This window comes from Otolemur garnettii, unplaced genomic scaffold (genome assembly GCF_000181295.1).
Source record: "Otolemur garnettii isolate 467f Iridium unplaced genomic scaffold, OtoGar3 scaffold00114, whole genome shotgun sequence".
Lineage (NCBI taxonomy): Eukaryota > Metazoa > Chordata > Mammalia > Primates > Galagidae > Otolemur > Otolemur garnettii.
Window position 1 is genome coordinate 4321590 of NW_003852509.1, and position 11915 is coordinate 4333504.

Genomic DNA, 11915 nt, shown 5'->3' on the forward strand with positions numbered 1-11915 from the left:
TTTACAGGAAGTTGTCTAAGAGACCAACAGATTCAACAGCTGCTACCAGAATTACTAGCGCAACACCAGAACTTAACAGAGGTGGAGCCGATGACTGGTATCTTACTTAAGTATTTGCAGGTTAAGAGTTTTGACTAAGTAGTCAAAGAATTTCCACAGCATTCATTTTCTTGGTGGAAAGAAATAGGTGGCACCACAGACACAGAAATCAGATCACTGAGTTCTAAGTCCAAACTCCAAAAGCTGCCAATCCCTGGAGTCCAGGGTTGTTTCCAAGACAAAGAATAAAAACAGCAAGAGCAGGAAGCAGCAGTCTTCAGCTCACTCCTTTGGGTTCCAAACGAACCTTGATTGACAATAGAAAAGTCACTGCTGGTCAGGTACCAAAACACCAAGCTTTCGGGCACACCACATTTCCCCCATAAAACACCACTGTTCTTTCAGATACCTAGAAGTGTCACTGTGCAAAGGTTAAGTTTACATGAATTATGAATGGCTGTCATAAAGGCATTAGCCTTATGTGATTCTTAACTGATTCGCGATCAGGAATATTTTCCTACCAACTGTTTTCCTAAACAGTGTTGGGTGAAGACTCAGAACACCGAGTTGACTTTGGGAATATTCTACATTGTAGCATCAGACTTCTAGAGGCAAGTCTCAGGGAGGACTGGGGGCCCCCAGCAGTGCTCAAAACAAACACCTTGGAAGGCATGACTCCTGTGGCTCACACCCCAGGTACTGGCCCCCCAAAAGCACAAACTGGTGCTCAGGACATGTCAGGTCCTCCAGGATCTGCTTTCATGTGATATTACTATTTAGTAATATGATAGACAATACCTCACACGTTTTCAGAATGGGTTGGCCAAACGACATCCAACACCAGTGGGGCATTAACTCCTTTTCCTTATTCTTCAGGTTCTCTTATGTCTCATTGTGACGAGATGATGGGATGGACTTGGCACTTTACTGTCAGGTCCCCCAGTAAATGATGCTATGAAGATGCTACAGGTATTTCTTCACTACATGCAGATGCTAGAATAACATGCAGGAGCTCCAATGAGGCACATCACGTGTGGCTGTCACATCTGACATCTACCACTCCTCATACCTTCTGATGGGGAAAATTCTACCCTGGAAGCCTAATCTCAGCATTGTGTTTTTAAACAGAGAACATCACAGGAATGATTTTGCAAGTAAAATCACAGTGATCATATGTTATGAGTCGGATGTTCAAAGGATGAAAACACATACTAGCCTGGGATGAAAACATTAGCCTGGTCCCATTTCATAGAAAAGCTTTAGCATTAATATTAAAATTCTAGAGAAAATGTACTGTAATATGAAAGTACATTTCTTAACATTATTTCTTTACTTTTGCTAGAAATACCTGACCAACAAGGTCAGGCAATATGAAGTCTGTTTTTCTTGCCTGAAACGATTCACCAAGTTGCCCAGATACCCACTCAGCTCATGATCAATTGTGAACAAGCACTCAGGTCACCAGAGCATACTCTAACTGAAACCACAGATTCCATCCCCGTGAATCATGCAGGAGATTCAAGCTGATCACGTCTAAATATACTTAACCAAGACCGTTCACTATCACAGACTCTTTAACAAGCATAACCTGTTTTTCAATTTCCCACTTGTTTCTACAGTAAGGGCAATTCTCATCACTGGATTAACAAGAAAATAATATTAAGGTATGCATGATTTCATCTAATTAGGTTCCAGTAACTTTCAACGTGCATTTTTCCTATTATAAGAAAATGGATTCGATTCAGAATCCAAATCAGATTACCTCTCCTTGTGAGCACATATTTCATCCTTTAACTCTTGATAAATAGTATGCCATGTCTATACATATTTGACAAGTAACAGATTCTATTCAATGAGAAAAGATTGATTTGTTTTTAATCCTTATGCCCCATCAAAGTAGTGAGTCTCACTTAATTCTATTGGGGTACGATGGAATTCACAATTAAATAAATGTAGTTTATTTTCTAAACTACAAAAAATGCACATTATTTCCTTGTTATATTCTTTTAAAATGCTCATTTTTCACTGTACCACATTTGCTTAGAATGATGCTTATAAAAATTACTATTATGAACTTACTATTTATGATGTTTTAAATATGTATTATGTAACATCATAAATAGTAAGTTCAAAATGTGCCCGAACTTGTTTAAAAGATTCTAACCTTTTTGTTTTAAGAATAATATTTCCTTACACTCATTCTAAAACATGAAAGTGGTTGAGCCTATATAGTGGGCAAAGATTCCTTTTAAGGTAGACAAGCACCCTTGCTGATAAGGTTTTCCAAGTTACCATACGCTGTTTGGCAACATTTGGTCACCAAAGACTTAGAATTCAAATAATGACAAGTCATCACTATACCATTGACCAAAGTTATTAACATATCCCAACCTAAAAGTATTAAATCCCTCTCCAAAGGGTGATGGCACCGCTCTAGAGCTCAGCGTTTGGCCCAGTCCCGGGAGTCAGGGGTGCCCAGAGGAAATGCGCCAGCGCTGTTGGACAGGCACTCTGAAGGGTGACCAAAGACTTCACCTTTGATGTTCATTAAATTACTCTTTTTGGAGTTAAGCCAACCAAGCCGAGAACACAATAGCATGAACTTTTAAACTAAATTAGAAAGAGCCTTACTTATCAGTTATGATTTTACACTTTAGACCAAAAATAATAAGTGTGCCCTTCCCTCGGTGTCTTCACTAATGATAGTTCGTGTTGGCCTACTGTGGGGTCCCAAGTCTGGCACGGTGGTCTGGGGGACCCACGCGGCTTTCTAAGTGTGGCCTCGTCTGTTTCCTCTCCGAAGCTCGAGTTCAGCAGCACCCCAGCGACGGAGTGCACCCCAGGAACAGCCGGGACTGCCCGCTGTGCCGTGTGGCCCGGTCTTCTGATTGCGTTTCCCTCTCCCTCGGGAATCCCTAGTCTTACCTCTAAGGTTATCGGTCTGCTCACACTCTACGTCTTACATCCCCGACCCCATCAAGCAAAATGAAGCAAAAAGGAACGCAGAATAGGGAGGTGGCCCTCGCAGCGGCATTGCCAAAGTGTCTTCCGGGCTACCTCCAAAGCGACCCAGCATGGCCAGCAGCCCACCCCACGCCTCTCCCTCCTCTCCTCTGCCCCCGTCGCCCTCCCCTTCCCATTGGGACCTCAGCCCACGGGGGCGGCTCCTTGGGCCCCAGAGCTGCCCGAGGGAGATGCCCAGCTGGCCTCGGCCGGGCCTACGCGGCGCCCTGCTCCACTCTGTCCGGTTTCTCAGGCAGGTTGAACACGAATGGAAAGAGAGCAGGTCGGGCGTCCACGGGGACCCCGGGCGCCTCGGGCTCGAAGCTGCCACCCAGGGCCGCATCGCCACCCGACTCTCCGTCGCAGGAGGGCAGAAAGCGCCAGGTGCCCGCGCGGCTCACGCAGTAGATGGTGCCGTCCAGGGCGGCGCAGCGGAAGGGCTGCAGGCCCGCGGGGGCGCCAGGCGGCCTCAGCAGCAAGGTGCACTGGCTCCACTGCTTGGCCAGGCAGTGGTAGCGGGAGACGCGCACACCCGAGCCAGGCCCGGTAGCTGCCTGCGCTTCGCCACGGCCTCCGCATAGGTCGAAGCGGTAGATGAAGCCGTCGAGAGCCACCATGTCGGCCGATCGCTGGCGGCTGCTGCTGCACGGGCACTCCTGCCACTCGTCGCGCCGGGGGTCGTACTTGAGCAGGCGATAGAACAGCGAGCCCCCGGACACGTAGATCTCGCCGTTGCAGGTGGTAGCCTCGTGGGCCACGGCGAAGGCGCCCCGCGGTAGCGGCGCCACGGCGGCCCAGCGGTCGGCGCGCGGGTCGTAGCGCTCCACGCTGAGCAGGCACTCGCCGCCTATAGCGTACAGGTGTCCGTCCAGGGCCAGCAGCTGCAGCTGCGAGCGCGCCTGGCGCAGCGGCCGCACGGTACTCCAGCTATCGGTGGCCGGGTTGTAGCAAAAGACCTGATCGGACGGTCGCGCAAGGCCATCGGGGCCCGGAGGCCCCAAGCCGCCAGCCACGAAGAGGTAGTTGTAGAACACACACAGGCCGCATCCCCGCGCCGGTGCGCCCTCCGGCAGCCTAGTCAGCTCTCGCCATTCTCCCGCTGCGGAGTGGTAGCAGTAGATGGCCGCGTCGCCGCACGCGTCCGCGTCCCCCAAGGGGCTCTGCGGTCGGCTGCCTGCGCGGTCCCCGGGAGGCCCGAGCGCCGCGACAAGTAGGTGGGCGCGACCCGCGCGCAGGCGGCGGCGCAGCAGCAGGTCACGTTCCGCGCCCGACAGACGCCCGAACACGCTGGGCTCGCGCAGCACCTCCAGATAGTGGTCGCTCATGAAGCGGTAGGCGGCGTCGCGCAGCTCAGACAGGCGCTGCCGCTTGGCCGCGCTCAGCACCTCGTAGCAGTTGGCCAGACTTAGCTGCGGCCCCACGGCGTCGGTGGCGCGCTGCGCGGCGCCGGGCAGCTGCAGGCGGCGCGCGCCGGCCACCACCTCGGCCACGTTGTCGGGCCGCACGCCCGCCATGCGCCCGCTGTACGCGTCGGCTAGCAGCAGCCGCAGCGCTGCCAGGCTCACACCCTGCACTCGCAGCACGTCCCGCGACGCGCGCGCGCGGAAGAAGTCGCTGCGCGCGGCCAGCACCGCCTTGTGAGCGCGGAGCCGGCGACCCGACACCTCGATGACCAGGTCCGGCTCCCCGTAGGCGGCAGCGGCCCCGGGAGGCACTGGCGCGGGCTCCCCGGGCTCCTCCGGGGTGGGTTCTCTGGGAGACGCAAGCTCCTCAGGGTACGCGCGCTCCTCCGGGGATGCGGTCTCTTCCGGACACACGGGCTCTTCCGGGGACGCGGGCTCCTCCGGGGACCCGGAGCCCGCGCTGGTATCCTCCCACTGCGGGTTCACCACGCGCCGGCCGCCGCAACATGGGGGCGGGAAGGTCGCTGCGCTGTCCTCCGCGGAGGCGCGAGACTGCGGCGGGGAATCGTCCCCGGAGCTGAAGCACAGAGACGCGCTGAGGCTGCAGGGTGTCTGCGCCGAGGACGCAGCGCCCGCCCCCCCGGCGGCGTCCGGCAGCTGCAGGCTGCCCTCTCCCGGACTCCCCGGAGCGCCTTCTCCGGCCCCGGCATGGCCTCGCGCCCCGGGGAAAAGGACGCAAGGGGCCACCGAGTTCTCCATGGTTGGGCCGCTGTTACACGCAGGCAGCCGCTCGGGTCCGCTCAAGGTCGGTAGTGACTCGGGGTTTCTAGCTGCACACGCTTTCTTGGCACAAGATCGGATTTCACTTAAGTGTCCACACGCCGCCCCCTCCTCACCCTGCCCACTCTCCTCTTCTGCGCGGGGGGTGGGGGGGCGTGTCCAACCCTCCCTGAACTTTTGAACTGCAGTAACTTTTAAGATCGACTATTTGTTCGGGTTTCCCGGCCAGCGCAGACGGCTGCGGTCAACATTGCTGTTTCTCTGCAGTTCTGCACCGAAGCACCGAGGTGAGGGACGCCCTTGCCTCCTGTGAGTGTTCACCCCTCCAGCCAGCCAGCCCCAGACCAGCTGAGGCCCAAACTTCAAAGCCTGGACTTCAAGTCCATTTTCTGTAAAAAGCCACCCCACAGGGCTTTCCTTCTGTGTGGTTAAACTGGAAGGTCAGCTGGAGGGCATGTGTCCTGTGTCCGGCCTCAGTACTCCTGCGCTGTGTCCTCCACACGTGCGCCCTAGGGCAGCCGGTCATCCACTTGCCATGGGGTGTTTGTAGCAGGAGCTGTTACCCTGCTCAATCATCTGTCAGGAGCGTCCTCCGCCGCTTCCTCTGGTGGGATATCAGGTGTTTCCACATCACTGCTCTATGCTCTACTTGTTCCTGTTTATGGGAGAAAAAGAAAGGATGTTTGAACTTGCATTTTTTCAACATGTTATTTTGTGTCAGTGGAATCCACCACACTTCCCAATTTTCAGATTATAGAATTCAGTAAAGGGGACTGTGACTTTCCACTGCTGGACTCTGATGACTAGGACATGCAGAACTATTGAGTATTTTTTTTTTTTTGAGACAAGAGTCTCAAGCTATTGCCCTTGGTAGAGTGCTGGGGGGGTCACAGCTCACAGCAACCTCCAACGATTGGGTTTAAGTGATTCTCTTGCCTCAGCCTCCCAAGTAGCTGGGACTACAGGTGCCCACCACAACGCCCGGCTATTCTTCTGTTGCAGTTGTCATTGCTGCTAAGCTGGCCTGGGCTGGGCTCGAACCCATCAGCCTTGGTGTATGTGGCTGATGCGGTAACTGCTGTGCTATGGGTACCTGTTCTCTCACTATTCTTCTGATTTTGAGGACTAGGCAGGAGAACACAATTCCAGCAATAGGCAGAGCCAGACCTTACTGTCTTAAATATATTAGCTTGAACTACAAGCTGCTAGCTCTGTAGGACAACAGCAGCCAAATATCAACAGCCTCCTATTTACCTAAAAAAAAAAATTATACATAGAATCAAGAACTCCCATTTGTGAGGAGGCATGCCCCGGCTATGTAATTTTATTAATCTTATTAGTGTATGACAGTTGCTTTCAGCCTTCCCAGACAATTATTTCAAACGTAGTTAGAATGAATATTTGTAGAAAGGTACTCTGGACCAACTCCATATGGTCCCAGTTCCTAAGCCCAGTTCCTTGAACTGGTCTTTCCTGGAATTACATCTCTGGAAAACCTCACAGAAGCCATGATCCAAGTAGCCTAAATTCAGCAAAAGAGCAGTCAGAGGAAAAGGCTGAAGTATTTGGGAAAAAAGATGTGAGCACCTGCGGATGGAATATAAAATAATACAGTATCTTCCCTAAATCGGCAAAAGCTTCATTGAGACCTCCTAACCTATCAGAAGCTGAGCCCTCCAAGGGAAAGGGAGATCAAAATTAAGACAAACTTACATTTCAGACTCAGACATAGGAACCTTAATGTTTGAAATGAAATCAGAGAACTGTCTTAGTTGGCTTACTCATTTAACACTGCTGCTGTAAAATGCAGACCACAGGCCTTGGAAAACTACTGCATTACATTACGGTTTTTTTTTTTTTTAAGACAGATTCTCACTCTGTTGCCCTCAGTAGAGTGCCATGGCATCACAGCTCACAGCAACCTGAAACTCTTGAGCTTAAGCGATTCTCTTGCCTCAGCCTCCAAAGTAGCTGGGACTGCAGGCACCTGCCATGATGCCCAGCTTTTTTTCTTTGCAGTTGTCATTGTTTAGCAGGCCCAGCTGGGTTCAAACCCACCAGCCCCAGTGTATGTGGCCTAACCAGTGAACTACGGGTGCTGAGCCTCCTGCATTACATTTGTCCTTGGTCTGGAGGAGGTCTCAGATGGCCCAGCTTGCCCTGCAGCTGACCTGTCACTGACAGTGAACAACCCTAAGTGCCAAGGTATCCTTGTATGACATCACTGGCTGAAAGGCAAGTTAGGCAAATAACAAATCTCAAGAGCTTAAACGTGGAACTCTGGCCTTTAAAAGTCCTTAAGCCTGAAAGGAGGTGTGATAAGAATATGTTTTGTTGCAGCTACAATTCAGCCAGAAAGACATCTCACTGACGCAACAGCCTCCAAAGCCATCGGCAGTCCAGCCATCTCTGCCGCGCTGATAAGAAAGCCATCAGGTTTCAGGGTGAGTATCTCTCATCCAAAATGCTTGGACCAGAAGTGTTTTGGATTTGAGGGGAGGGATATTAGCGTTTATATTTACATCACATATTGGACCCAAACTCCAGAATGCCCCAATGAGCATTTCCTTTGATCATCATGTCAGTGCACAAAAAGCTTCAGATTTCTGGAGTATGCAGGATTTAGGATGCCCAACCAGTACCTGGGACAGGCCTGGTTCTTACTCCAGCTAAGCTAAGAAAGGATAAAACTCAAGTTATTCCAAAAAATGATTCTAGTGTTTGTAACAGCTACATTGATTTCCCTCCCCAACACACGGGCATCTGAACCTTTGGGAGGTGCAGTTCCAGAAGTACAGCGTCCTCCCCCATGCCCCTCCACGTGCCTCTTGGCGTGTTAGAGTTGGGGTCAGGGATGTGGCCTGACGACATGGCACCACTGTGCGATCCAGCTGTGCCCCATCGACGATGGCCTCTGTGGAGACTGCTCTACAGCCAGCAGTCGGGTCAGCAAGTCTCTATACACCAGCACAGTTCTCCCTGGACACACAAAGCCTGTCACATGTCACAGATCTGACAGCATTTGTGTGTCCAACGCTGTGGCTGTGAGGTCAAGTGGTAGGAAGGCAGAATTTCTGCTGTTCCTCCTCTCGGGCTCTGGGACAGCTTTTCTGGAAGTTGGTTCCACAGCAGGAAAAGCTGCAGAGCAGACGTGGAGGAGCAAACCCACAAGAGAAGTGCAGAGATTAAACGGAGGGCCCTTTGCTTTTCTTTTCAGATGGTGTTAAAAGAAACGTGACCCTGAGAGTTCCATCTTTTTTTTTTCCTGAATGACCCATGACAGTGAATATACCTTAAAGTGGATGGAGAAGAGTAGCCATACAAGCTCAACAGCCCTCTGAGATATCAGCAACCCTGCTGAGACTGTTAGTGTCAATTTTCGTTGGATTAAGAGTCCGGGATTTCCCCCCATTTCACGGCTGACTCTGGAATCAGAGTTCTAAGAGGTTGCGAGGGGACTGCAGCCAGAGTGCCTATCCTTGCTCTTGTGAAACATCCCAGCTCCCTGCCGGTCAGGGCATTTGTAAGGATTTTTCCCTGAGTGATTTTCATTATTTCCCAAGCGCCCATTTGGAGAGTCACAATCAGATGATGAACAAAAGCTAAGCAGAGCAGTTTTCCTGGAAACGAGTGTGGTGAGCATAGTGACAGGTCTCCGTCTTGCCTGCTATTAGGAAATCATTTGACAAGAACAAGTTTCAGTGAAATATAATGTGTGCAGCGGCTTCTCTCCACAGGATAGAAATTTATTCTTGACCCTATATACATATGCAATGTTAAAAGTTTCTATTCCTTTCTTCACTATTAATGTGAATTTAAAAATAGAACTGGGTAGGAATTCCTGATATTCCTGACATTAGTTTATATGCTGAATGTGGATATTAATTAAAAATTAAATATCATGCTTCATTATAATACTGGTTGCTAAAAAGAATCTTTTCAAGTAGTTACAGTCAGCTTTATTTTTTTTAATTGTAACTTAGGACACTTAGGTAAACCTCTGCAGTCTCTTTTGCCAATAAGAAGTTCCTTCCCAGGGTCTCCTGCATTACCCTGTCTCTAACCCCTGCCCCATTAGATCACAGATGCCTAGAAATAGTGCTGGGCCCACTTTGTGCTTCCACATGATAGTAAGTAGCAAAAAAATCATGAGGTTAATTCAAAAAGAAAATGCAAAAGCCTAAGAAAAATTATATAGTCTTAGACATTTTCAGGGAACTTCCAGATTTCTTATTTGATGATAGAATGTGCTGACTCACTTTCAGCTGTTCGTGCAAATACTGTTTGCAAGGTTATTTCCTCTTTAGGTCCAATGAAAACAAACCCACAGTTCATGGGCACACCCAACTGTGGGTGGACAGGTGGCCCAGCATGGGCCAGGAGGCCTGCAGGCCATGGCTGCAGCTGCCCCAGGAAGCTCACAGTCCTTGCTCCAAGTGAATGCACATTTTCTCAGTTTTCTTTAAGTCACGGAACATAGTGTTAAAAGGACCATCAAAACATGCAGGAAGTACTGTTAGGGACAGACAGAAAAAAAAAGTCTGAAGAAAAGCAGACTGCTCCTCAGACAGAGGAAGCTACTGCAACCCAAGAGTTTTAGGTAAAGCTAAGAGAGCTCCCAATGGACAACAGGACCCTCTGAAATGGGTACATGTTCGAGCCCCAGAGCTACACGTCAAACCATGAGAGCATGTGTGGTTTCTGGCGACAACAAGCACATGCAGTTCTAAGTAGGGCACCTAACGTTGACCTTTTGACATGGAGCCCTTCATCCTAGTATCATTTACATTTCCCACTGCCCATGCATACAATTAAAAATGGAATTGTGGGAACTATTATGGGATGGAAGTTATATAACATTATAAACGCATAAACATAAGGTAAGAAATGCATAAACATGAGATTAGAAATACATAAACATGAACTAAGAAATGCAAAAACGTTAGAAATAGGGGGAGCAAGATAGAGCTGGGAAAATTAATAGTCTGAAGGAAAGTCATAAGGGATCTTTCCCCATTAGTGAGGAGGAGACCCTGTCTTCCCTTAGGATTAAACTATCTGCTTGAGTAAACTTTTGCTGTTTGGCTGCCACTGCAATCTGACTTCCTCTTGTGCTGGAAAGGTAGGGTGACCAGATTTTAATATCGGTAAAGCGGGACAACATGTGGGGGGAGAGGGCGGGGCAGGGCAGGGCCTGACAACAATGCAAACTTTGATAAGCAGTTCTCAATAAACACTTCTCAGCAATTATTTGTTATTATTACAGTTTAACATTATAAAATTAACAAAAATAATATAAAACTCATATTCTGGCGAAATAGCCACATGGCAGCCGAAAACTGTATATTCCCTTCTTGTTCTCCCGCCTGTTCGTGCATTCTTTCCAAAAATCGGGACTTTTTTAAAACGCCACGTGAGGCAGGACAAATTGTTGAAAAGCGGGACTGTCCTGCCAAAAGCAGGACGTCTGGTCACCCTAGTCAAAGGGCTTTTGGCTTCTGGGCACCTCTTGCTAGTAACACCCAGAGAAAGCCCTGATTGGGGCTGGGGTCCCAGAGACCCCTACCAGACACTGTCCCAAGCCACCCAGCAGGAAGCATCACTCATGAGGTGCTTTTTTCATTTTGAAATGCATCCCATTAAATTGCTCTGTGTCGGGCGGCACCTGTGGCTCAGTGAGTAGGGCACCAGCCCTACATACTGAGCGTGGTGGGTTCAAACCTGGCCCCAGTCAAACTGCAACAAAAAATAGCAGGGCACTGTGGCGGGCGCCTGTAGTCCCAGCTACTTGGGAGGCTGAGGCAAGAGAATAGCCTACGCCCAAGAGCTGGAGGTTGCTGTGAGCTGTGACACCACAGCACTCTACCAAGGGTGACAGAATGAGACTCTGTCTCTAAAAAAAAAAAAACAATGCTCTGTGGCTACTCAGAGCAGGGGTCTGTGCTGAGTCTCCAGGGGACAGGAATGGTGGTCATCTGCTCTTAGCGTCTGCTCTCCAGATGCTGCATGTATGAAAGAAAACTAAGACCAATTTTAGGTGAAGAAACAGAGAGGGGGTGTCTACTGAGGGGTACAGGTTGTTGAGAAATTATGAATAAAGAGGTGTCTCATAATATATCGAGTGACATTAATTAGAGTCTCTTCCACAAAAGCACAATCTATAATCTTTTATTTTTTGAGAGACATTCTAACAGACCAAATGGACTATCATGTAACCTGAAGACACGTAAGTAATAATAAAAATATAACAACTAGTGTTTATTCTGCCAGGCAGTGTGCTACATCATATTAACAGAATTGACCCTCACAACTGTTCTGTGAGATGTTTTGTTTAGTGCATTTCAGAGCAGAAGAAACAAGGTATTACGTGATGTTACGTGATTTCACCAGTATCATGCATTTCATAAGCCACGCAGTCATAAGGGGCACAGCCAGAAACCAGATGGGGCAGTGGCCTCTAATGCCTACACTGTCAGTACCCACACCACACCACCTATTAGATGGTTCTGTGGGCCACCATTCCTGGTAATGCATGAGCTTACATCTGCCATATCCAGCCATACCGAGGCACTGAGTTGATCAAAGCCTACGAATATTCAGATGGATCAGTCCACTGCCCCTGCATTCTGTGAGCAGAACACCAGGAAGTCTGAATGCCCCACCCAGTCCTGAGAACGGGGTGAGTAGAGC

At 49.5% G+C, this 11915-nt stretch overlaps 1 protein-coding gene across 1 annotated transcript; it reads right to left on the minus strand.

Moving 5' to 3' along the window:
• Positions 1–3257: 3257 nt before the first annotated feature.
• KBTBD11 (kelch repeat and BTB domain containing 11) lies at positions 3258–5496 on the minus strand. The gene has a single exon (XM_012809825.2). The coding sequence runs from the start codon at positions 5202–5204 to the stop codon at positions 3258–3260; it is 1947 nt and encodes a 648-aa protein (XP_012665279.1). The 5' UTR covers positions 5205–5496.
• Between the last annotated feature and the right edge of the window lie 6419 nt (positions 5497–11915).

Bases quoted from the DNA above. Each gene is read 5' to 3' on its own strand.
- KBTBD11 (XM_012809825.2), bottom strand. From the start codon at position 5,204: ATGGAGAACTCGGTGGCCCCTTGCGTCCTTTTCCCCGGGGCGCGAGGC.